The following is a 23,593-nucleotide window of genomic DNA, read 5'->3' on the forward strand; positions in this document are numbered from 1 at the left end:
TCCCGGGCCAGGCCGCGCACGCGCCGTACGGGAAGAAGGCGCGCGCCCGCCGGCAGCGCGCGGAGAACTGCGTCCGTGCGGCGCGTGCAGCCGGCGGTCGGGTTCCGCGGGGAGCGCGATGGCGGCGGGGCAACGGGCGGGCGCCGTGCTGCTCCTCCTGGCGGCGTGGCTGCAGCCGCCGCCCGTCCGGCCCCGCAGCCTCCGTTTCGTGACGCTGGTGAGGGAAGGATGGGGGGCGGTGGGAGCGGGTCGGGCCGGGTCGGTCCCCGCCGGGCCGAGGTGACGCGGTGCCGCCCGCAGGTGTACCGGCACGGAGACCGCTCGCCCATCAAGGCCTACCCGCGGGATCCCTTCCAGGAGGGCGCCTGGCCGCAGGGCTTCGGGCAGCTCACGCAGGTGCGTGCGGGAGGCGGGCCGGGGCAGCGGGCCGGGAGCGGCGAGGCCGGCGGTAACGGTGGGTGCTGTTGCAGGTGGGGATGCGGCAGCAGTGGGAGCTGGGCCGGGCCTTGCGGCGGCGGTACCGCGACTTCCTCAGCGCCTCGTACCGGCGGCAGGAGGTGAGTGCCCGAGGGGCGGGGGGGAGGGGGGATACGGGAGAAAGGAGAAAAAAACGAAACCACAACTAAAATGACGACGAGATGGAGGAAAAGCTCGTCGATCTTCGCTCCGCGCCGTGGCTGTGGGAGCGGCACGCGGCGCCGCCTCGTTCTGCGCTTCCGCCACCGAGCGCGGCGCAGCGGCACCTGCGGGCCGGGGGAGCGGCGTGCCGGCGGCTGTAACATCTGCTCAACAAACGCAGTGCCGTATCTGGTGTTGTTTCTTACTTGAGATCGTTCTGTCACAACAGCAGATCCCGGTCAAAAAGAAGAACCCCGCCTGTGCTTGCCGTGCTGTCTGTGCTACGCTGCAGGCACTGTCTCACGGCCCGTACAAACAGCGGTCCCCAACCAAAAGTGACCCTCTGTTCCCTTCTAATGTAAAGGTTTTGTTCTCCCATCTGCTAACTTTGCTCTCTTCCTCTGCGGTGCCGTCCTGCTTCATTCCAGTTCCTGAGAAACTGACGGTCATCAGTGAACTTCATTAAAAATATTCTGGAGTCAGTGTGCAGCCTTTTGCTGTGTACAGAGGCACATCTGAAATTCCCCACAAACGTCCATTGTGGTTGACCACAGGGGTGTGAGTCAATGGGAACATGAGCAAGCGTCATGCTGAGAGGTACACTATCATGTGGATGGAAAGGAAAGCTCGTCCTACTGCTGGCCTTGCATTGATTCAGTTGTTTTATCTGAGCTTACTTGGAGGCAAAGGAAGAGTCCCCATAAGATTTTCTGTTGTTACTCCCACCCATTTTGGACTCTCCAGTAAGTACACAGCTTGGTGTGGTTCAGATTACATCTCTTTGACCTCTGTCTTACCAACAAAACTTCCAGTCTCAATTCAAACAAAGGTCTTTTAACCTTCTTCAGTAGTTCCTTTCTAAATATATTCCATTCTTATACAGCTTTTGCCAGCTGAAACTGTTCTCCTCTTGCTTGAGAAAGAAAAACTAACCACAGCACATGCAAACAAAAACTGTTCTGCTAACCAAGCCTGAATTGAGCAGGCTTGAGTTAAGCAAGTTCTCTTATAAGAAGTGTTGCCTCTGGATGATACCGTGTGACCATCTGTCACCTGACTCAGCGACAGGCTGGAGCCTTGGCAAAAGGTGCTGAAGAAAGCAAATATGCTCAGGGCTTAATTGTTCGGGGTTTTTTTAATGACACTTAGAGAAGTAGGTCCTTATATTTTAAAATATTTCCTTTCTGCTTCTTCAGAGCATACTTAGGACAATGCAATCCTGTCTAAGTACAGGATCAGGTTTTTTTAAGCCACAGTTAGAAAGTAAATGTAGGTAGAAACAGTCAAGACTTTTTTTTGCCATGACTTCAGTTTTGATACACAGTTTACATGGGAGATATACATGATGAGCCTATTTGTTTGTTTTTTACATTTCTCACTTTTCATTTAGCATTTAAAACAAAACCCCACTCTTGACATTATATTTGACTCTTCTGGCATTCTTTTCTTCTTATTTCAGGTCCAGTGTTGGTTTTTAGTATGTTCTTTTCTAAGTGTTTATCCTGTCTTAGCACTGGTTTCCCTTCAGTTTCCCCAAAGCGTTTTCAGTACATGGATATCAGAATACCAAAGATTTTACCACTTTGACCTTCTGAACTCTTTTGTATTTTTCTTTCTTTTCTGGCTCAGATTTCTCTCTGAGCTCTGGAATGGTAAGTCTTGACCCATTAATCCCAAAAGTACACATTCATCAAATAAAATCTCATCTTCCTCACTTCTCTTTCTCTCTTAGACCACTCTTGTTTCCATTTCTCAGGTGGTAAAGCTGAGGTGTAGAGAAGCCAGGTTTTTGCACAAGCAGTAGCCTGCTCCTGAAATGGAGAACTGAATACAGCAGTTTGCCCCAGTTCTGCCTTGTAAATACAGTGCACTTCCTATCTGTGTCCATCATTATCTGCACCTGTCTTGCCCTTCTCTGACTAGAATATTCAGACTCCCTTCCTTCCATCTGTAATCCCCACACAGCGCATCTTACTGTCCCGCTCTCCCAGAACAGAGTGCTCTAGTGCTACACAACACATCATCTCTCATACCCATCCTTATTATTCCATCCAGGTTGACAGCAGCAGGCTCAATCACTTCGGTTCCTGTTACTCTGTTGTCTGTGAGCAGCTGCAGGGCACTTGGCAATGTTCTTCAGCACACACGTTGTCCTTTGTCTAAGCACTATCACTTACAGTAGCAGTGCTAATGGTGCGTTGTCCATATCCTGGCAGATCTTCATCCGCAGCACGGATTATGATCGGACGCTGATGAGTGCGGAGGCCAATCTGGCCGGCCTGTATCCCCCAGAGAAACAACAGATGTTCAACCCTAACATTTCCTGGCAGCCAATCCCTGTGCACACAGTGCCGGAGTCCGGAGAAATGGTAAGTTAGTCCCAAGGATGTGTACTGACTACTCGAGTAACGTTACGCTGACTTCTCCATAAGCTTTTTCCTTCAGTCTCAATTCAGACTGTCTTGAGCTTCTCCTGGGAACCTGTCTTGCAAAGATTCTTCTGTTCTTTGAACAAGATGAAAACTGAAGGTCTGTGTTTGTACAGCCAATATTAGCCACAGCCACTCACCAGACCACACACAAACTGGAATGTGTGAGAAGGCAATACCTGAAGCTGTTCATAGATGCATCCCACCAGTCAGAGTTTTGGTACAATTCTGTATGTCAAAAGTCCTGTACGTACAAATTCTGTACATTTGTATTCTCGGTGATCTTGCTGCTCTTGTCTCTTTCCAGCTATTGAAATTTCCATTGACCCCCTGTCCACGATATGAACAGCTACAGAATGAAACACGGAACTCAGCAGAATACATAAATAAGACCAGAGACAATTTGGTAAGTGGTCGTTTGCATGAAATAAAATGGTCTTAGGATTTTAGTTGAAATATTGTTACCTCTACATTATCAGAGAGAAGGGTAGGAAGACTCATTCTGTGTGCGTAATGCTGTATGAGATTGAAAAATTGAAGGTCTCTCTCTGCTCGTACCTACAGCAATTCCTGCAGATGGTGGCAAATGAGACTGGAATCCGGGATCTCTCTCTCGAGTCTGTTTGGAGTGTGTATGACACACTGTTCTGTGAAGTAAGTTTGGTCATCCTCTTACAGCCATGAGACTTTGGTCTCAGGGCTCTGTTACCTCTTGCTTTGTAGCTTAAATACCATGCCACAGGTGCAGTAAATTATTCATTTGAAAGTCACTAGAAAATGACTGCAGTCTGAAATCTTCAGCTCTCCAGAGACAGCTGAGTTAGGTAGAAATGAGATTTCTGGAAACACGTTCACTTTATGATTTAAGTTAGAGGCTTTAAGTTGAGACCATTCCTGATTCTACCTCTGCCTCTGTTAATTTGGGTCAATCACTTCTTTCTGTGTTCTGTTCATGTTTATTTCTCTCTGCTAGGTTAAGTGGGTTTCACCAACATCTGGGTTTAGATCTGGTCAGAGGGATCAAGAACTTCACTTTCACTTTCAAGACTGACTTAAAGAGCTTGCAAATTGAGTCAAGAAACCCAACTGAACCACTGTAGCCCTAAGACCTCAGGCAACAGCTCACTGTCCCAAAGTGAAAGAGAACACTGTAAAGAAGAGGAGATTCACTCTCGAAACTATACCCTTATACTGATTAATCTCTTTAGATACTTTGAATTTCCTCCTTTTTCCTCACTTTTACAAACAGTGCCCTGAAGAGAAGTACTGTTTTTCTCACCGGAACCAGGAGATTCACTTTAACACCTGGATGAAAATAAAAGCCCAAGAAATGCCTGAACTTAGCAGCTATTATTTCTGTATAGTAATGAAAAACTAGCTAGTAAGTTGCTAATGGGAACTGCTTAGACAGAATGAGCCCTTAAGGATATTCAGTCTCATCTTCTGGCATTTTAGTGGGATGTGGCATAGAAAATAATCTGAGTAATGCCAGGGAACCACAACTGTTTGTCTGCCAGCATAACTAATTATTTCTTGTAAATGGTTAGCTACAAAACAAATTCTTTTCTAGATTCCCAGTTACATGTATTTGAGGTTTGATTGCTGGGCCTCATCCCAGGTGCATCCCAGTACTGTTGCAGAGTGCTTGCTAACATTCTCCAGTATCCTTCATTGGCTCTCAAAACCTCCTGGGGAATTGTGCTGCAGACACAGCAGAAAACTTGGGTTCTTGTGCTCTCCAGCTTGTCTTTTTGTTTTTGACTGTGTGCCATCTGCATACGCATGTAAAGCAAAAGCCCTGAGGTTACTGTACTGTTGTAAGAATAAAAGCCTGCACTCCAGTTGTGCATTTACAGAAAAGTAGCTCCTCGACTCTAATCTTTATGCTTCTCATGATTAGTTTCTAAAGCAACATTAAAAAGGAAGGACACAAACTACCTCTATTTTCTGTATGCAGTATTCACAGTGATTATAGAAGCATAAATAGAAGAGGGTAATACTTAAAGTAAAGCAGGAACACAACAACAGTTTGGGCAGGACTCCAGACACCTTGACTCCTGTTCTGATTAATCTGTGGTCCGTGCTACCTGCACATGAGTACTCTCTTTCTCTTCCTAGCAAGCACACAAAATGGATTTGCCATCATGGGTGACACCAGATGTCATGACTCAAATGAAGCAGCTAAAAGACTTTGGTTTTGAATTTCTGTTCGGAATTCATCGTCGGGTAGAAAAAGCTCGTTTGCAAGGCGGTGAGTGCACAAAGGAAGGAGCTTTGTGCTGCTTTGTCTGGATTTTGAATCTTACTAGTTATTTGTGTTTGCCAGGGGTCCTGCTGGATCACATTAGGAAAAACCTAACCAAAGCAGCAAACGTCTCTGCCCACCAGCAACTGAAACTACTTGTCTATTCAGCGGTAAGTCAGAGGTTGGGTACTAGCTTTGGTCCACTTACCCTTCCTCACCGGGAACTGGGGCTTGCTGATGGCTTTAATCCTTTCTGGCTTCTCCACAGCCTATGCAGTGAGCAGGAGATGTACCTTTGCCTTTGGCTGGGTGGGATGTGCCACGTCTGGCATCATTCCTCTAGGGCCTTTGAGGAAAATTCTTAACTGGCACTTCGCTCCTTTTAGCTTAGACTTGTGGATGAGACTGGTAGTCTTTGGGGGATAGTGCTAGGCTTCACTAGCGGATGGGTTGGTGGTACTCAAATGTGATGTTACACAGTGTAGCTAAAGTCATGCCCCTAACTTTTCAGCAGCCTACTGACTGGAAAGTCAGGCATCTCTCCCAAAACTGCCCTGTAGAAAATAATTTGTAACAGAACGATGCAGGACATATGGCTTTGTTTCACTTCCTCTCCTTCTCTGGTACCATCACAGATCACTTTTCAAACAGTACTGCTCCTTTCCCTTCTTCCCTGTGGAAGTTACAATGGGGACTTCCCTTCAGCAGTGTCCTGCACGCTGCTGGTATGGTCTGAGCTGCCCTGCCACATTCATGAGGGTGACTGATTTGGTTTTTTTCCCTCTTTCTCAGCATGACACCACACTTGTGGCACTGCAGATGGCTCTAGATGTCTACAACAAGATTCAAGCACCATACGCCTCATGTCATTTATTTGAGCTGTACCAAGAGGATGATGGGTGAGGGCTGCAGTAAAGATGTCTGCTGTGATTTCACCTGAAGGGTTAGATACGTAGGCTAGGTGTAACCTAGGGGGATGCAATCTTGGTCCTAGTGGCAAACTCTTAGGAAGAAAACAACCACTAGACTAAAGGAAACAGTGTGCACACTAAGAGCTTTTTGGGAAGGGATGACTTCAGCTGGATGGAAAAAAAGAAAACACCTATTTTCTGTGGGTTTTTTTTTTTCAGTAATTTCTCTGTGGAAATGTTTTTTCGGAATGAGAGCGGAAAGGAACCTTTCCCACTGACAATTCCTGGCTGTCAGCAAATATGTCCATTGCAAAGATTCTTGGAACTCACAGATCCTGTTGTTCCTCAGGACTGGGAGCAAGAATGTCAGGTAGCAAGCAGTATGCGTGACACAGGTGAGCCTAAGCTGGACCAGATAGTGGTAGACAGGGAAAGCTTGGTATTATACTGACTGCTTATTTTCTCCATTGCAGGACTGTTTGTGGGTCTGGCTGTGTGTGGATCCATTCTCCTTCTCCTTATAATCCTCCTCTTGACTGTACTCCTTCGCATTCAGTCTCAGCCCCCTGGCTACCAGCACGTTTCCAATGAGGGAGAAGAGCAGGCCTGACAGTTGCTTCAACTCCTTCCCAGGCAGTAGGAGGGAGCAGTGTTGCCCCTAAGGATGATTGGGCATCTTCAGTTACTGAGTATTCTGCTTTGGCTGTTGCTTCCCAGAATGAAGCTGGACTGTGATTTTTGGATGCTTTCTAATGAGATGCCCAGAGAGAGGATTAACCTAATCTAATGGAAGCGGACATTTTAATTCTGAGAAGCCACTCTACTGTGTGGTGCCCCAGTCCTCATACAACTTGTTCAGGATTCCCACCATGGCCAGTTGAAGCTCATGAAGAATTTTCCTCCTTTCAGTGATTGTAAATGTAACCACTCATCATGACTGTGGCAGAGGCGCTTGTTTCTCCAGAAGGTGCCACATCTAGGACAATCAAAAATTGCTTCTCTTTCCACACAACCTGCTTTGTGTGCTTTTCTCTCAAGCCTTTGGACTGATGCTGGTGGGAAAGCTGGGCTTGGAGTAGAAGGCCCAGATCACCATGTGCAGTGTCGGCAGCTGGTCACACAGAGGAAGCTGCTGCAGATGATGGCAGATAGTGACAAGTGGGTCCTGAGGCTGCTAAGTAGTTGTTGCTAGTCAGTTCTTCCCCTCCTCGCATTGCAGCTCAAGAGAAAAGAACTGGCCTGGGATCAGGACAGAACTGCAAACCTGGCAGTAGTTTCTTTGGTATTTGGTTCAGTTACATATGATCCACATCCATATGATCTTGAGCAAAGAGCTTCAAGATTAGAATAAATGCCAACTCCTGTATTGTTTTTTGTTGTTGTTGTTCTTTTTTTGTTTGGTTGGTTTTTTGTTGTTGTTTTTGTTTCCTGTATTCCCTACTGGACCGCCTCATTCAGAGGAAAAAAAATGAAATCAAATCGTAAGGATCAGACTTTGCAGGTAACTGTGGATCCCTTCATCTGCCATGCTTTGGCTTTCTGTCTGAAGTGTGATCATTTCTCCAGGCAAGCTGGATGGAAGCTGTGGGCCTCTCTGCACACTGCAACTGCCAAGTGCTCACCACCTGCCTCACAGCTTCTGGCAGAAGATGAGAGACTGTGGCAGGCACCAGCACAGGCTCTTCACATGGTGATGCTGCACATTCACTTCCCAGTTTTAGTTCCTTTTCTGCTGCAGTTCCCTTTCCTTCTTGGCGGCAGAAGCGAGTGCTTAGGCTAACGACATTTCCTTGGGACTTTTCCCCACACCATAATTGACATCTGCCAGCATGGGAACTCTGAATCAGCAGTAGCAGCTTGCTGTTCTCAGCATCTTCCTCACCTTTTTGTCCTCTGAAGATGTAATCTAGGTTTGCTGCACAGTGAGGCAGTCATAAAGCAAAAGCCTGTGTGAACAGGCACAAAAAAAAAAAAAAAGAGGTAATAGAAAGTGCATTTAAGGGACCAGACCTGTTATTTTTAAAGACAGCAAATTTTGCACATGCAGAAAAAAGGTTTCCATGATGATAATGACATTCTGACTGTGAATGACTTTCTGTAATTGTTTCAGTACATTTCCTTTTCATCATTAAAATCAAATTCACACTGAACTTTATTCTTCCTCTTTAAGATTTCACAGGGTTAAACCCAGCTCACCGTTGGAAAACAGGGATAACTTACTATATCCCCTTCCAAGGTAAATTCCTTGTTTACTAGAGCGAAGTGAGAATTGAAACAGAGTTGTTTGGCTGGTAGCAACCATGCATATGTACAGCTTATAATGCAGCCTGTCCAACTGGGAAGGGTCTGTTGCAGATACGGCATTATGACAGACAGAAAAATCAGTTCTAGTTCTCATAGTTCTCCAGCAGAAAGATTAATACCTTCTAACCTCCCAGATAAAAACAGCTCAGCAGAATACTCAGAGCACCCATTTTATATCAGAGAAGTACTTCAGTTCAGTACAAAACTTTTATTTATATCAAACTGTAAAACTATTAAGTGAACACAGGGAATCTCAGCAGGTCTAAAGCCTGCTCATCAACCTCTGGAGCAAGGCTCCCAGAAAGCTTTATAAACAAACCAGAAAAAGCAGATTTTTTCAGTTTAACAGCAGTTGTGAGGTCTGACTCTGAAAAGGGGCATCTGAAAGAAATCCCTCGTTTCTGCTTAACAACCTACCCAACATTCTGAGGCACGCTGGCATGGGTGAAAAAAAAAAATACTTAACTGATAGCAAAAAAATTGCCTAGAGTTCTGAAGACAAAGAATCAGTAGGTTCTTAGCTCTATATTGCCTATGCATCCCACAAGGCAGATAAAGAGGTATGGCATCATAATGTTCTTCATGGTCTAAATAGCTGCAGGTGCAGAATAGACTTAGCCTGAGGTTTTTGACAGCACATGCTGCAAGAAGCTTGCAGATGGGAAAGGCTGGTGTTTCCTTAACTCACTCAAGCTATCCATCACCTCACCCTTGTGAACATTCTACCTTTCAAGACATGAATCTTACTAACAAAGGTTTCCTCAGCTCAATTTGACTAGAACAGTCTGGAGACCTCATCACAAGCTGCTCCACAGCAGACTACAGGAGATAATATCCTGTTATCACACTGTTAAAGATAACAAGCAGGCTGGAAGCAGTAACTTCAGCAGGATCTGAAAACATCTCTGAATTTTCCTTAGAAACTCTGAAGTGCCTCAGAAATTAAGTGGCAACTCCACTGGCAACTCTCTAGAAGGAGAAGCAGGGAATCACAGAAGCAAGATCAGATCTAGGGAGGAAGGACAAAGTAGAAGGCTAATGCCCTGCAGTGCCTATTCTGCCCACTGCCATCACTGAATTTGTCTTCTATGATCAAAAAAGGATCAAAATACTCTATCACTTATATAGATCCCTTTTCACTTCCTTCCCCGTGATTTAGAATCTTTGGGTTTTGTTCCCATCTCTTCCACTTCCCAAGACAATAACTTAGCTTTGAGTTTGCTTGTCCCAGGGTTTGCCTGTCTCTGCCCTCCACGTCTGGACAAACTCCGGCTCCCGATCCCCTGCTCAGTCATGGCTTTCAAAAGATGTTCTTGCTTCTTCATCACCATCTCCTCCCGGCTCCAGATCAGAATATTAAAGCCTGAGAGGAAAAACAAAAACATTGTGTTTTGTATATCAGAAATTTTTTATAAGAATATAGCACCAAAGGCCATGTCACTTTGATGCCAGAAATTCAAAGTATTTTGTCTGTTCTAAGACATTTACACAGTATAGATGATGCAAATATTTGTATTGCAGACAATTTCTAGGTGGCCCACAGAATTCTGCTCTAATTGAGAACTGTAATCGAGTAATTTCTAATCTTATCTGTCACAACTATAAACCACAAACCTAAAGTCAGCTCCCATAATCTCACACAGCCTAGGAAAAAACACTCTGCTCCGAAGCCTGGAAAATGAGTCAAATAAAGGGAAAGTGCTACAGCCTAGTCGGAAAAAGCCTTTTTTCTCCCTTCCTGTTTTCTGGAACAATTTCATGGCCAGCAGATGGCAGCAGCTTCTGGCCCAGGGATGGCTTCTGACTCTCCCGGAAACATTCTGTTTCATAACCGCCAAAGTGGAAGAATACTAAGAAGCTCTTGATTTCCTTTACATGTGTAGGAAACTGTAGAGAACTACTAGTGAATGGGATTTGGGAAACCCATACTCGCAACAAGTCTCTGAGAAACAAGCCTGCCCTTTTCCAGGAGCTTAATGTTCTGGATTCTTTTTACTTACCCATGCCAGAGGCTAGTGTGTCTCCCATAGGGTTAAATTTATTCAGCTGAAAATAGACAAAACGAGTCTGTAAGAGCATCATTGGTTATATAACAGAGGCATAAAAGCACCACTGTTTATATAATGGCAACAATCTGGAAAGCAGAATGTTCCCTAAAGAGCATCACAGGAAACCTACAGATGACCACAGAACAGCCCTGCTCGAGTCAGCAGCTTTAGCTGGCAGTCATAACCCCATGAGAGCATGAGTCTGTCACAAGTAAAGCAGACATTCCTGTTGTTCTAATCCCTGAAACCTCTCTCTTGGCTGCATATCAATACTCAGAAATACTTTTAGCTGCAGTGCCCAACTCACCGAGATTATACCAGATGCATTCGGATCATAGAGCTGACAAACCATCTCCCCGGTGTTTCCATCAAATATATCAACAGTTCTCAGCTCATTCACTGTGTAGCCTGGGAACTTCGGGTCCGGATAGCGACCCACTACAATGAGATCATAGCGAGGATGCCATGTTGCCTAGTCATAGAACAGAGCAATGGAGAGTTAGAGAGCAGGGCAGAGCTGATGCTGATGCACAGCAGACAGCCAGCAGTGCGAGCAGCAGCCTGGGCATCCCACCCACGGCCTGAGCAACAGAAGAGTCCTCAGAAGGTGCTCTGCAAGAGTTGCAGAAGTATGAACATCCACCCACCAGTGTTATATCCTGACCAGAAACCAGATCATTTATTTTAAAGCCTGCTGCTAGCACCAGCAGCAACACTCTTCTCAAACAATAGCGACTTAACTTGCCTTAATAGGTGTGAGGTGCTGGAATTGCCGATGTGGGTGTGGGATCAGATGCTGAGGCTTGGTCCAGTCTGAACATGAGTAAACCCTGATTTCATTGCGCTGGTCTGTGCTCAGCAGCTTGGCACCATCTGTTGGGCTGAAGTAAGCTAGAGAGGGGGACAGTAAGCCAAAGATCACAATGCTGTGATTGACATGAAACACAGAAGTCATATTTGTCTGGAAAACCATAAACTATGATATGAATGTGGCTGTGCATCTCAAGAGACAAGGTTTCACCCATCTCAAGCAAACTCAAAGCTCTTACAGTAAGTTGAAACCTACCACACTGGGTTACACAGGGAGAATCACTATTCTCATTTTAGAGTCACGTAAACAAACACTGCAAACAAAGGAACCTGTTCACTCAGATAGAAAGTCACAAGTACATGAGATAGGAAGATGACAAAAGAGACATGGCACAGATGGATACAACCTGGCAGAACTGCAGTCAAGGAACAGTGCCCTAACTCCCATATCCTGCTTTTATCAAAGGGACTGTCCCAGTATATTCAGATCTGCTTTTCTCAGGTTCGATCTCTACCCTGTCTTGCCACACACAGCCTCTGAACACAAAAACCAGCACAAGAACAGATTGCAGCATATGGCTGAGTGTAGGGGAAACCTCCGAGGCAGCCCTCTTCAGATCTGTTTAAGCTGCCATGAAACCACACTGTCTACTAAACCTGAAGGGCAATACCTTAGGAAGTACTAAGCTGTAAGCTGCCTGTCATAAACAGAACAAAACATTTAAGTATGCTTCTACCACTAATACCACTAACAGCAATTAAAAATAATTTACTCAGAAGGTGGAAAAAAACAAACAAACAAAACAGGTTAGCCTTTTTTTATAGTTACATTAACCTTCTCCCAAAGCACTCTTAGATATGTTAATGTTCAATGTTTGCATTTAAAAATTACATGGAACTTGAACAATTTGCATCTGATTGTATTGAGGTTTGCTCCAAAACAAGAACAGCATCTCATGGTTTTGTGGAATAAAAGCAAGACAGAATCCAAAATAATTTGGATACAGACTCAGATGAAAAAGAAAGCAATAAAAATACACGGATGGGAGACTCAGCAGACGTACATGCAACAAAATCCTTATCTCAGGAACTCACCTGCATTGACAGGTTTGTCATGAGGAAGTACGTGAAGAAAATTTGCTTTGTCTTTAATGTTTCTGAGGTCCCAGATTTTAACTGTCTGATCCACAGATGCTGTGGCCAATAACCACTCACATCGAGAGTTAAACTCCACATGAGTCACTTTCTTCTTGTGCAGTTTCAGCCTCCAAATCTGCAGCAAATAGAAAATCACACAGGAAAAAAAAAATCATGAGCTAGAGTAGAGAAATTGAAGAAAAATCTACTAGTGCAGAGTAAAGAGGCCAGACATTTAGAGAATAAAATAAAACCGACTACAATACACTAGGAGTTTACCTTGTGGGAGCAAGAATGGAGAAAAGTGACCGTGAAACTATTTAGTTCTGGAAGAATCTCTAATCCATCAATTTATTACAGCTACAGGAAAGAAAAATGCAATCCCTGGTTCACTGAGGAAAGTATTAGTACCACGGTACAAAGCAAGACCTCATCTGGAACACTTCATGCAGTACCAGTTTTCCACTGACAGAAAGACTAAAACAACTGGAACTGATACACAGATGAGCTGCCAACACAACAACAAGAAGGAAGAGAACTGCTTTGGTGAAGATATGAAAAAATTGCTTTATTTTAATAAAAATGAAAGATGGCAGAGGATGTAATTGGCTTCTAGAAATATATCAGAAAATTAAACATAAAGGAAGCAAAATATTTCAATTATCAAGTAGACACAAACTTGCTATGGATACATTTATACTGGACACCAAAAGATTATTTCTAATCAACTGAGTGAAGTTGGTCCATCATCTCTATTGGGAGATCATCTCTCTAATGGGTATCTCCCAAGTGAAGAAAAGACTTTTGTCACATTCTTTCAGAAGAAAAAAAATGGAACAACTAGCTTAGAATGAGCACAACTCGTACAGGGTATTTATAATTCTGCTCACTAATTTATACAACTGCCTCTGGCCACAGCACACTGGGCAGTAAATTCTTACCCTTGATGCTACCCCTGTAGGCAGGAGAAATGGTAATTCCAGTCTGACAGTTCAGCAGGTTCTTATAAGCAGGACCAACTCCAAGTCTGTTCTCTAATAGGTTTCTGCACAACTCCAGTCTAGCTGTGCCTGCCCTCTCCTGCCTAACAGCAGTAGTGCAATTTCTATCCCAACATTCACTGAATTGCTGTTGTGTACTTGCAGAAGGGTGTCTGTCACAGCAGTATCCACCAAACGGCCTCCACCAGTGCACTGTTTTTGGAAGCATGAAGGTTGCTGGCAGAGGGCATTTATGTATATATTACAGGTTGCCCTGTAATTACTCTGCCCAGCATCAAATACCCTGAAGGAAGGGGCAGCACATCACACAGTTCCTGTCTGAAAATTGTTATTACAGTGCCAGTTGGCAGAAGCACAAACAATCTCACCACCTAAACAGTGGCAGACTCATCTTCTCAACTGCAAGGCACTTGTACTTTCCTACACTAAGGGGCCTGGAAAAAAGAACACAAGCCATGAAGATTCCCCCCCAAAAAACCTCTTAGTGAAGCCATACTAACCTCTTCACCAGAAGTGCTGAGCAGGACCACATTGCCCAAGTTATCACCTGTCACCACAGTACGGCAGCTTGCAGAAACATCAACACTGCAGTACCAGCAACTAGAAGGAAAGAGACAAAATCAGTGCTACCTCCCACAGGCAGGTGAAGGCAGCAGAGCTCTAGTTCACACCTTATCCCTGTCTCTGACAAAGGAGAATGCAACAGATTGCATCTGTCATCCTCTCTCTGATCTGATGGTATGGCCCTGAACAGCAGGAAAGGGGGCGGCTTATCAGCAGTGCTAACTTCTGGTGACTGAATATGAAATAATTCCTAAGGCATCTATGAAGTGCTCAATAGATGGGAGTGTGGCATATTGGGACAGTGGAATATAATAGAAGCTGAAAAGTCATTCAGAAACTTCACATGGACACACCCAAGTGACACTGGCAAATATATAGAAATGGCTTTTAAAAAGGTTTTCCACAAAACAGGAAGCAACGGAAAAGAAAAAAACAAGAGCTCTGGACTAGAAAATTGCATTTCTAAACTATCTGAACTTTATGCTCCTAGAAAAAAACATAAATAGAGGCTTATTTGATAAAGACATTCTTCTTAGCCACAGCTCTGCTGGGGGGGTAGGCCCAACGAGAGTAAAGCTGTGTTCCTTTCGGAATTTGGAAAAGCTTCACTTGCAGAGCTAAATTATTCTTGAATTCAAGATGGAAGAAATTAGCATGGTGAGCCTGAACTCTTCACAGGACAGTAGGGTAAACCCAGTAAGATGAAATTCAGATTCTGAAGGAAGGCTTTTTTGGAATTCCTATGCTGCCTGAGTTGCACACAGAAAACACAAAACACTGATCACAAAGAGGAGAAGAAAGTTACTCTGTACATTATACAGTGAAGCACTGTCAGTATCTACAAGATGGGAGATGGTGTCACCAGAAAGCAACACCAGAAGGTGGATCAGCGTACTCAGCTACCACAAAAGCTAAAAGCCTTGTGGCTGTCTGGCTTATCACCCACCCTGTAGTGCTGGAGTGGGGCCCAGGAGCCTACCTGTGAGCTCCCTCACAAGACCAGTTCATATCAAGAATCTCCTAAAACCTCCAAAGAAGTGTACATTCACATGACCAGAGCCACAGCATTAACACAGCATTACAGAGCAGAGATTCAACCTCACTCTGCTTCTTCCTCACCAAACGTTATGGTTCTCATGGCCACAGTCCGGGGCACGGGAGATCACCTGCACCGCTCTGCCCTCAAGATCCTGCAGACTTAGGGTGCCATCCCCTGATGCCACATAAAGCTTCACTGCCTCATAAGGACTGAACTTGATGTCTCCAAGAGAATCTCCTGGCCCTTTCTGGAATACATACAAAGCCAAACGGTATCAAGGTTAGAGTGGAAAAAATCTTAATACAACCCATCTTTCTGGAACACGCTGCAGGATTCTCCAGGTGCAATGCACAGCTTTCTGGCAGGGGACACTCACAAGAACTTTCTGATCTGTTTCCACCTAAGCACATACATACTGTATCTGTAGGTTCAGCCCCATTGCTTTGGGCTGCAAACCTCATTAGCAGCACTGCTTCCTCTGCACTGGGTGCCCTGGTAAGCCCTCATCTGGAGTACTGCATCCAGTTCTGGGCTCCCCAGTACAAAATTCTGGCCTCCCATTACAAAACAGACAGGGATCTCTTGGAAAGAGTCCAGCAGAGGGCCACGAAGATGGTGAAGGGCCTGGAGCATCTCTCCTATGAGGAAAGGCTGAGTGAACTGGGTCTGTTCAGCCTTGAGAAAAGGAGACTGAGAGGGGACCTGATCCAGGTCCATAAATATCTGAGGTGTGGGGGGCAGAATGGCGAGGCCGGACTCTTTTCAGTGGTGAGTGGAGACAGGACAAGGGGAAACGGCTGGAAACTGCAGCATAGGAAGTTCTGCACAAATGTGCGCAAGAACTTCTTTACAGTGAGGTGACGGAGCACTGGAACAGGCTGCCCAGGGAGGTGGTGGAGTCTCCTTCTCTGGAGATGTTCAAGACCTGCCTGGATGCCTACCTGTGCGACCTGCTGTAGGGAACCTGCTTTGGCAGGGGGGTTGGACTCGATGATCTCTGGAGGTCCCTTCCAACCCCTACAATTCTGTGATTCTGTGATTCTGTGACAAATGTGCAGTGAACCACCTCACTCAGACCAGCTTAGGAGATTACAAGAAAAATACAACGCTATTCCATGCAGAAACCACATAAAATCTTATGACAACCCTGCATTAAGCTTTCTTACACTGTCTTCATTTACCAGTTCACCACAGGCTACTTCCATTGCTTTATCTGGTCTTACTCAAGGTCTCCCCAGGAAAAACAAGAGTAGTGCCAAGAGAAATCCTACTGCTAACTACAAGGCACAAGAACCTCATGCCAGAGCTGTTTTCTCCCAGCCTGTCCTCTGAGGAAACGTGGAAACCCTACAGAAACAAAGACGGAAAACAAGGATGCTGACTGGGAGTCCCCAAACTCTGGTACTCAAGTGTCACTCTGATGCTCACACAGCAGCTATTTAACAAAGATGCACTGTAAATATTAGCTGTTAAGAGGCCAGGGGAGACAAAAAAAAGGCCCAGTTACAGAGTCTGTCTGCCCTCACAGTAGTGGAAGAAGGATGGTGTATCTAGGCATAACTCTGATAGGCATTCCATTAGGATACAAGATCTTGTCTCAGGGTGCGTCCAGAACAAGGTCTATCCCGCCTTGTTCACCTAGCTAGTCATCTCAGCACCACTAAGGATCACCTTCTGTCTTAAGACAAGAGTGCAGCTGGAACAGCCAGATTGGAAACCAACCACAAAAGGTGCTATCAGAAACAGCCAGATGGAGAAATGTAAAGAGCAGGCTAACCCAATTTCTCCTCACTTAGCTTTCAACACTGAGCAGAATTAACTAATTGAAGAGCTCAGGCTTCCTCGTGGGTCCACAGAATAGACTGAGAGGGTGATTCTAAGCACAGGCAGATAGAATTGCCTCTAGAGATTCATCTCCTCATTCCACTGACTCTTAGTTTTGGCATTTTATATAAGCATTGAAAGTTAGGTGGAATGAATCAGAAAAATCCTTATGACACCACTTGAAGGCAGTGGTGTTAGTGGAGAAGTACTGGGGGCACAAGAAATTGCTCAGCAAAAAATCATCTGGCAGTGAGCAGCACTGCTACCAGGTCAAGAGGTTAGAAGGTCCCCAGGGCAGAGTTACAGAACTTACAGCTGAAGAAACCCACTGGCACAACCCACACTCCCTTGTGTAACAAGTAGTAAGCAAGCAAGCATCTACAGCCCTCCCCTTAATGAAGAAAAGCTCTCTCCTACCCACCACCCCATTTCAGAGAAAAATAAAGAGATTGAGTCTTCCTGGACTGCAGAGAACAGCACTGAAGTTCAGAGGACAAAGGAGATGAATATGGAGAAGAAACCCCACTCCCATATATAGAGTCAAGCATCTCCCTTTCTCTCTCTTTTTTTTATAGTGCTCCTGGAAGCCCAAAACATTGCTGTATTTCTTACTCCCAGTTCTCGGTGATGGTGAAGACCCGGGAAGTATTGCCATTAAAATCCTGCAGGATGGTACTGCCGGCAACTGATGAAGTGTACAGCTGACTAGGGTTAAAAGGGTTAAACTTCATTCCTGTGATGGCCCCTCCAGCTCCCATCTACAAGGAAGGGGATGAACAAGAGAAAAATCCACTGAGTGATGGGGAAGGAGGGAAGTGCATTCTCTAAATCTGCATTCACTGCTATTTCTTAACAGCAACAGAGAAACACAGTACAGCCCTCCGGGAGGCAAAAACAACCATACCAACCACCATGTCTTCCCACATGGCAGCTGTCTGGGCAGCCGCCCCTCCACAGAATAAAACTGTAACTCCTCCAGTCCCCAGGTAATGTATTCCTTGGTTTTTTCGTTCATCTGACACAATAAAAGGTGAAAAAGATCAAGACCTAAGACAGACTTCCTTTGAGTACTTGTTTCTGGCATCCCTTTAAAATTACTATTTTGCCAATTGCTGACATTTTCTCACTGAACACACACCAAGTATTGTTTCATTATGACTTTAATCCATACATCTCTGTTTTCCCCAGCACTAGAACAATCTGGAACTAAAGAGTGACTTGCTGGTACATTTCAATTGTTACGCTACTCCTCAATCTCCATTTCAGTTTTGGGCTTTTATGCACATCTCACAACAGATGTCATTTTTGCAAATATTTGGTCGTGCTTCAGTTTTCCATTCCTTCCCATTCCACACATGCAGAGACTTACCCCTTTTATGAAACAGGTTTTAGTAAGTACTTCATAGTCCCAAAGAATGATGTCTCCACCTTTGGAACCAACAGCTACAGTACTGGGGTGTGTTGGATGCCACTCCAGGCAAGTCACTCTCCTGTCAAAGGGACTCGCTGTTCGAAACAGGCGGTATGAGGTCAGAGAACGCAGAAAGGGCAGCTGTAGACACTGTTACAAAGATAAAAGAGAATAATAACTTCTGTAGGGATCCCTGAATATCTCTGAATGCAGAGTGCTAACAATTCCTAATCACCACCAGCCTTAGCACACTCACACAAAATGCTAAGTCCCTCCGTGCAAAGAAGAGAACACACTGTTCCCCAGGCAAGCAGCCTGTGACCACATAAAACCACATCAGCTATAGTTCTCAAAAATAACAGAGACATGAGAGATACATACTTCAAATGACGTGCAGGGGGCTAAGTATTTTAGGTTGAGTTAAAATAGCATGATAACTAATATTAAACAAGGGGGAATCATAGAATCATTTGAGCTGGAAGAGACCCCAAAAGGTCATCTAGATCAACTCCCCTGCTATGAACCGGGACACCTAAAGGTAGATCACACTGCTCAGAGCCCCATCCAGCCTGACCTTGCACGTCTCGAGGGACGGGGCATCCACCACCCCCTTGGGCAATGTGCTCCAGTGCCTCACCATTACTGTAAAAAACAACATCTTTATATCCAATCTAGATCTCCTCTCTTTTAGTTTGAAACCATTTTCCCTTTTCCTATCACAATAACCCTGTTAAAGAGTCTATCCCCTTCGTTCTTGTAGCCCCCCCTTTAGATACAAGAAGGCCACTCCCATGTCCCCCTGGAGCCTTCTGTTCTCCAGGCTGAACAGTCCCAGCTCTCTCAGCCTGTCCATGCAGGGGAGGTGGTCCATCCCTTGGGCCATTTTTGTGGCCCTCTTCTGGTCATGATGTGCATCTTTCCTGTGCTGAGGACTCCACATCTGGATGCAGTACTCCAGGTGATGTCTCATCAACACAGAGTAAAGGGGCAAGATCACCTCCCTCAACCTGCTGACCTTGCTTCTGTTGATGCAGTGCAGAATACAACTGGCTTTCTGGGCTGCAAGGGCACGCTGCAGGCTCACGTCCAGCTTGCCATCCACCACTACCCCAAATCCTTTTCAGCAGGGCTATGCTGTTTCCTTTTGTTCCCCAGCTTGTATTGATAGTGGCAGCTGACACAATGGAGGAGAACACATCTCCCACCAGAAAAAGAAACTGATGACTATGCCTGCACTGAGCATCCTGAAATATTATTCATCACCTAGAGATACAATAATACAGCCTTCCATCCAAACTGCTTGAAGCACAACAATACAGCATAAGAGTGAACAAGAGCAAAACAGAGAATGAAGAACCATAACACAACTCTGTTGTTATTCAGCTGAGGAACAGGTACTGCTCGGGTGATGATGGCGATTTCTTTAGCATATTGATACTTAAAATAGACAAATCATCTGAAAGATAAAGCTAGTCTAGGTGCTTCCCACCTATGGATATCACAGAAAAAGTTAACTTTCAAATGAAAGGAGCGTGACTCTGAAAATTAGGAAAAAGATTATGGACTTGAGGGAATTTGTCTGTGAAAAAGAGAAATCAACATTAAATTATACATGATTAGCGAAGCAGAGCAGATGCAAAAATAATATAACAAAACAGTTACATCAGTGTGCAAAGGCAGCACTGTGCAATAACCTAAATGGTAGTGAGCACAGTTTAAATATAATTAAAAGAAGCACAGAATGAATACAGGGTAAAATGTTGCAACAAGGCTACCTCAACTGAAAGGGACAGTCATCCCAGTACTGGCATTTTACAGGACTAAGAAACACAAGAGTATGCCAGATCTGGAGCCACAAACTGTGTATGTGAGCATTAAACCTCTTTAAAGTCTCCTCACTTGTGTTCAAAATATTTTTATATTTTTTTGTACAGAGATGAGATGTTTAATGTGTCATAAGGAGGAACTCCTCACCTGCCTGAGCTGTGCCCGGATGGAGCCTCCCAGCATGTTCTGGTAGACGTAATGAACAATGCTGCACTGCCATTTTGGCTGATGGAAAAAGGCTCTGGTATTTTTCATCACAGTCTCACCTCTATTCCAACCTGCCAGAGAGGAAAATGAGTGAAAGTTACTGAGAGCCAGTGCCCAATGCCCATTGTATTCATTCACTAAACAGCGTGGGAAAACATCTGCATTTTCTGTTAAATTCATGACAAGCTTCAGCCACAAGAAAAAAGACTCAAAACATGTCTAAGTTGCAAGCAGCCTCTGCAGCCTATGGAGTCCAGCGCTTCCCATAGGCTACCAGAGCTTTGTGTGCGCCTCTGCACATTAAATCTTCCTTTTCCTCATCAAAGATTTGCCAGAAAGACAAAAAGAGGATGAAAGCAAAGCTTCTGGTGGTGCATCTCTGGGACAGTATAGAACCTGAGTGATTCATACTTGGAATCTATCTAAAGCTCCAACAACCTGGAAATACATGATGGGAGGGGATGAGCCCGTATGTACGGTAGAAGATCAGTCAGAAATGTTACATCTGAAAACTCTCAAAGCATAGCAACATGACTTCCCATGCAGTTCCTGAAATGCCTGTATGTGAATTAGAATTTTCTATCTGCTTGTGCTGTAGCTCATACAGTCTGTCCAGAGCACTGTGAGTTTTGTTTTTGATAATAGACTTGCTGACGCCTCATTGCGTGAAAACCTTTCTGTTCAGGGTGGTTTTTGCTGAAAGCACAGCATGCTTCTACGTTCTGTCCATGTTCCAAGTTTTATCTTCAGGGACCTTTACATAAAAACAAGATCTGCTCAGTCCCACGTCTGTGATCTAATCATCCCCATGGCAATTGTCTGTAACACTCCAACAGATCTAGGTGTCAAATGGGAAAGATGTCTTTCTTAAAGAACAAAAAAGCTACTTTAATGTAAAGGCGTTAATGAAGAAACAGCAGAGCAACATCATACCTATCATTCCATGCAATTAGAACCTGAACAAAATCTTCCTTTAATGCAACCCTGGAGCTAAGAAATGCAGAAATGCAAGACTAAGCCTCTACATTCACATGCCAACACAGAGCCAACACGCCACACCTGCTGAAATGGGAACAGAAGGATTGATATTTTAATTCCTTTCTTTTTCCCCACAGAAGAATTAACATTCACAGTTCCTTCTTCAAAGGTGATGGGGAGTTTTTTCAGATTCAGTTTTATTTCAAAGGATAAGTTATTAGGAACAAATTCTAGGCCTGTTTAGCATCTGCTGTAAGAAACCCTTTCAAAACAGATTTCAATTGCAAGAAACTGGACCTGTCCTAAAAATACAAGGAGAATTTTTTTTTTCAACATATGTAAAAATCAATCCTTACAATAACTGAAGTCTAAAAAACTTTTTTGTTACTGCAGATTTTCCCACCATCTTTAAATCACTTCTCTCTCTTTCAATAAAAAATGTAAGACATCTTTAGGTTACAAATCAGAGGGAAAGAAAAAGAACATGAAAAGTGATTAGTGGAAATTCTGTCCAGTCTAATCTGAACATAGAGGTAGGAAGTATTTAGTATACCTTCTCACTTTAGAAAGTTAGAATACAAAGGATTAGGTGGAAAGGCCAGTTTAAGCTGCATGCTGTAGAACACCAAACTTATGACCATGAAACTGCATTAAGAACTGTACGGAAGAAAGAATGATATGTGGCCAAGGTCAGTCTGTCCTACACTAAAGCAGATGTCTGCTAACTTGGGAATTCCATGGAACTTAACCACTCTGCAGTGGGCTGTGACAGTAATATCAGTAAGCAGGCTTCTATCAAGGGACAGAGTCTCAAAAACGAGACTTGTGTACAAAGACACAGTGCAACTAGACAGATAATTGGAGGATGTACTACCCCAGTGCTGTCTGTGTTATACCTCCAATATACAGCCCTATCTGAAATCTCGCATCTGACCATGTTTCTTGGCATCCTCTCTCTTCAACTAGTTAATGCCTGGGATTTAGGGTAAATCTGGCTGGGAGTAAGAACCTTAGGAAATGTTACCAATTCTCTCTTGGGCTTTGGATGTTTTCCTCAAAAACAATTTCTTTGCTAGTGGTACATTCTCCAGTCCTTCGTAGTCCAGTTTCCTTTTCTCAGCTGATTTTGCCTCTTCTGACCAATATGTCTTCTCATGCTTCTTGTCCTTGGGCTGGTTCACTGGAGCCATTCTGTCTGACCACTAAAAGCAAACAAAGCACGGAAGGTAAGACTGCCATACACAGAAGACAGAGGAAAACAGGAGTGAAGCACACCCCAGTGGCCTGGAAGTAGCAACTGTACCTTGTGCCCCTTTCATCGGGATGACAGTAGCTTTTTGTTGCGCACTGCTGGGGAAAGGAACAGGTTCAATAAGCTCTTCTTTGTTCCCACATGAAAACGAATGCATCCTAAAACACTAGAGTATGTTTTGACAGATGTGCTTCTACAGAACGTTTTAGCCTAAAACCCACAGATCTGCATAAAGTACATCTGTGCAACCACATAATGCCCTACTGTTTCCCTGGTGGCTCATAGCAAGCTCTTCAGATTTCGCTAGGGAAGAGATCAGAGCCGTTACCAAGCCGGTCAAGGCTGACTGCTTTTCCACCACGTGTTCAGACGACACTTCCTACCCAGCGGCCGCTCACAGCCCGATACGCGGCTCGGGCTCCTGCTCTGAGCGCCAGACACGCTCGCAGCCGGCAGCTCCTCGCCGTGGGCCCACTGACTGCGGAGGGCCCTGCCAGGCTCTCCTCCTCGATGCCGATGGTTAAAGAGTCGCGAGCGACTGCCGCGGACGTGGCCGCGGTAACCGCAACGCAAATTCCCATCCCCGCACGGCTGGGCTTCCCCAGGGCCGCCCCGCTCTCACCTGCGCTCCCCCGACCTCCGCTCCCCAGTGCCGCCGAGGACGGCGGGCGGCAGCCGGCCCCTCCCCGGAGGTTTCATAACCGGGGCGGGGAGCGAAGTGGGGGGAGCAGCGGCCGGCGGCCCTGGCAGCGGAACGGAGCCCGGAGGCGGCGGTCATTGCGCCCCTCGGCCCCGCTCGGCAGGGCTCGCCGCCACTACGACGAAGAGCCAATCTCCGGGCTTTTCTGCTGAACCGCAACAACGCTGTGTTAGCTGCTGGCATCCTGCAGCTGTCAGAATGACCTACAAAAACCCACCGACAGGCGACACAACCGGGTTTTGAAGGCATACGCCAACCTGACTGGCATTGCCAGCTCTTACACAGCAC

The 23,593-nt window shown here is 45.1% G+C and overlaps 2 protein-coding genes across 9 annotated transcripts in view; one reads left to right on the top strand and one right to left on the bottom strand.

Annotated features, from left to right (window-relative positions):
• Positions 1–70: 70 nt before the first annotated feature.
• ACP2 (acid phosphatase 2, lysosomal) lies at positions 71–7,574 on the top strand. Its single transcript, XM_048949815.1, has 11 exons — positions 71–217; positions 301–396; positions 471–557; positions 2,835–2,987; positions 3,355–3,453; positions 3,612–3,701; positions 5,166–5,298; positions 5,374–5,462; positions 6,085–6,191; positions 6,423–6,598; positions 6,677–7,574. Exons 1-11 carry the CDS (start codon positions 119–121, stop codon positions 6,811–6,813), a joined length of 1,266 nt encoding a protein of 421 aa, XP_048805772.1. The 5' UTR covers positions 71–118; the 3' UTR covers positions 6,814–7,574.
• Positions 7,575–7,691: 117 nt separating this feature from the next.
• Positions 7,692–23,593, bottom strand: part of DDB2 (damage specific DNA binding protein 2) — a 49,219-nt gene continuing 33,317 nt past the window's right edge. For 2 of the 8 annotated variants that reach the window (XM_048949801.1, XM_048949808.1), the window contains 10 exons: positions 22,378–22,555; positions 20,316–20,446; positions 18,300–18,491; positions 15,187–15,353; positions 14,004–14,103; positions 12,461–12,638; positions 11,301–11,446; positions 10,863–11,027; positions 10,508–10,553; positions 7,692–9,870 (listed from right to left, as the gene is read on the bottom strand). In XM_048949801.1, the coding sequence (XP_048805758.1) occupies positions 9,644–9,870; positions 10,508–10,553; positions 10,863–11,027; positions 11,301–11,446; positions 12,461–12,638; positions 14,004–14,103; positions 15,187–15,353; positions 18,300–18,491; positions 20,316–20,446; positions 22,378–22,555 (1,530 nt within the window). In that variant the 3' untranslated portion in view covers positions 7,692–9,643. Of the gene's footprint in view, positions 9,871–10,507; positions 10,554–10,862; positions 11,028–11,300; positions 11,447–12,460; positions 12,639–14,003; positions 14,104–15,186; positions 15,354–17,542; positions 17,689–18,299; positions 18,492–20,315; positions 20,447–22,377; positions 22,556–22,656; positions 22,704–23,227; positions 23,299–23,593 lie in introns of those variants that run through there. The other 6 variants (XM_048949804.1, XM_048949806.1, XM_048949807.1 and 3 more) reach the window with 6 other exon arrangements.

The sequence above is a fragment of the Lagopus muta genome, chromosome 6, assembly GCF_023343835.1.
Source record: "Lagopus muta isolate bLagMut1 chromosome 6, bLagMut1 primary, whole genome shotgun sequence".
NCBI classification, from domain to species: Eukaryota; Metazoa; Chordata; class Aves; order Galliformes; family Phasianidae; genus Lagopus; species Lagopus muta.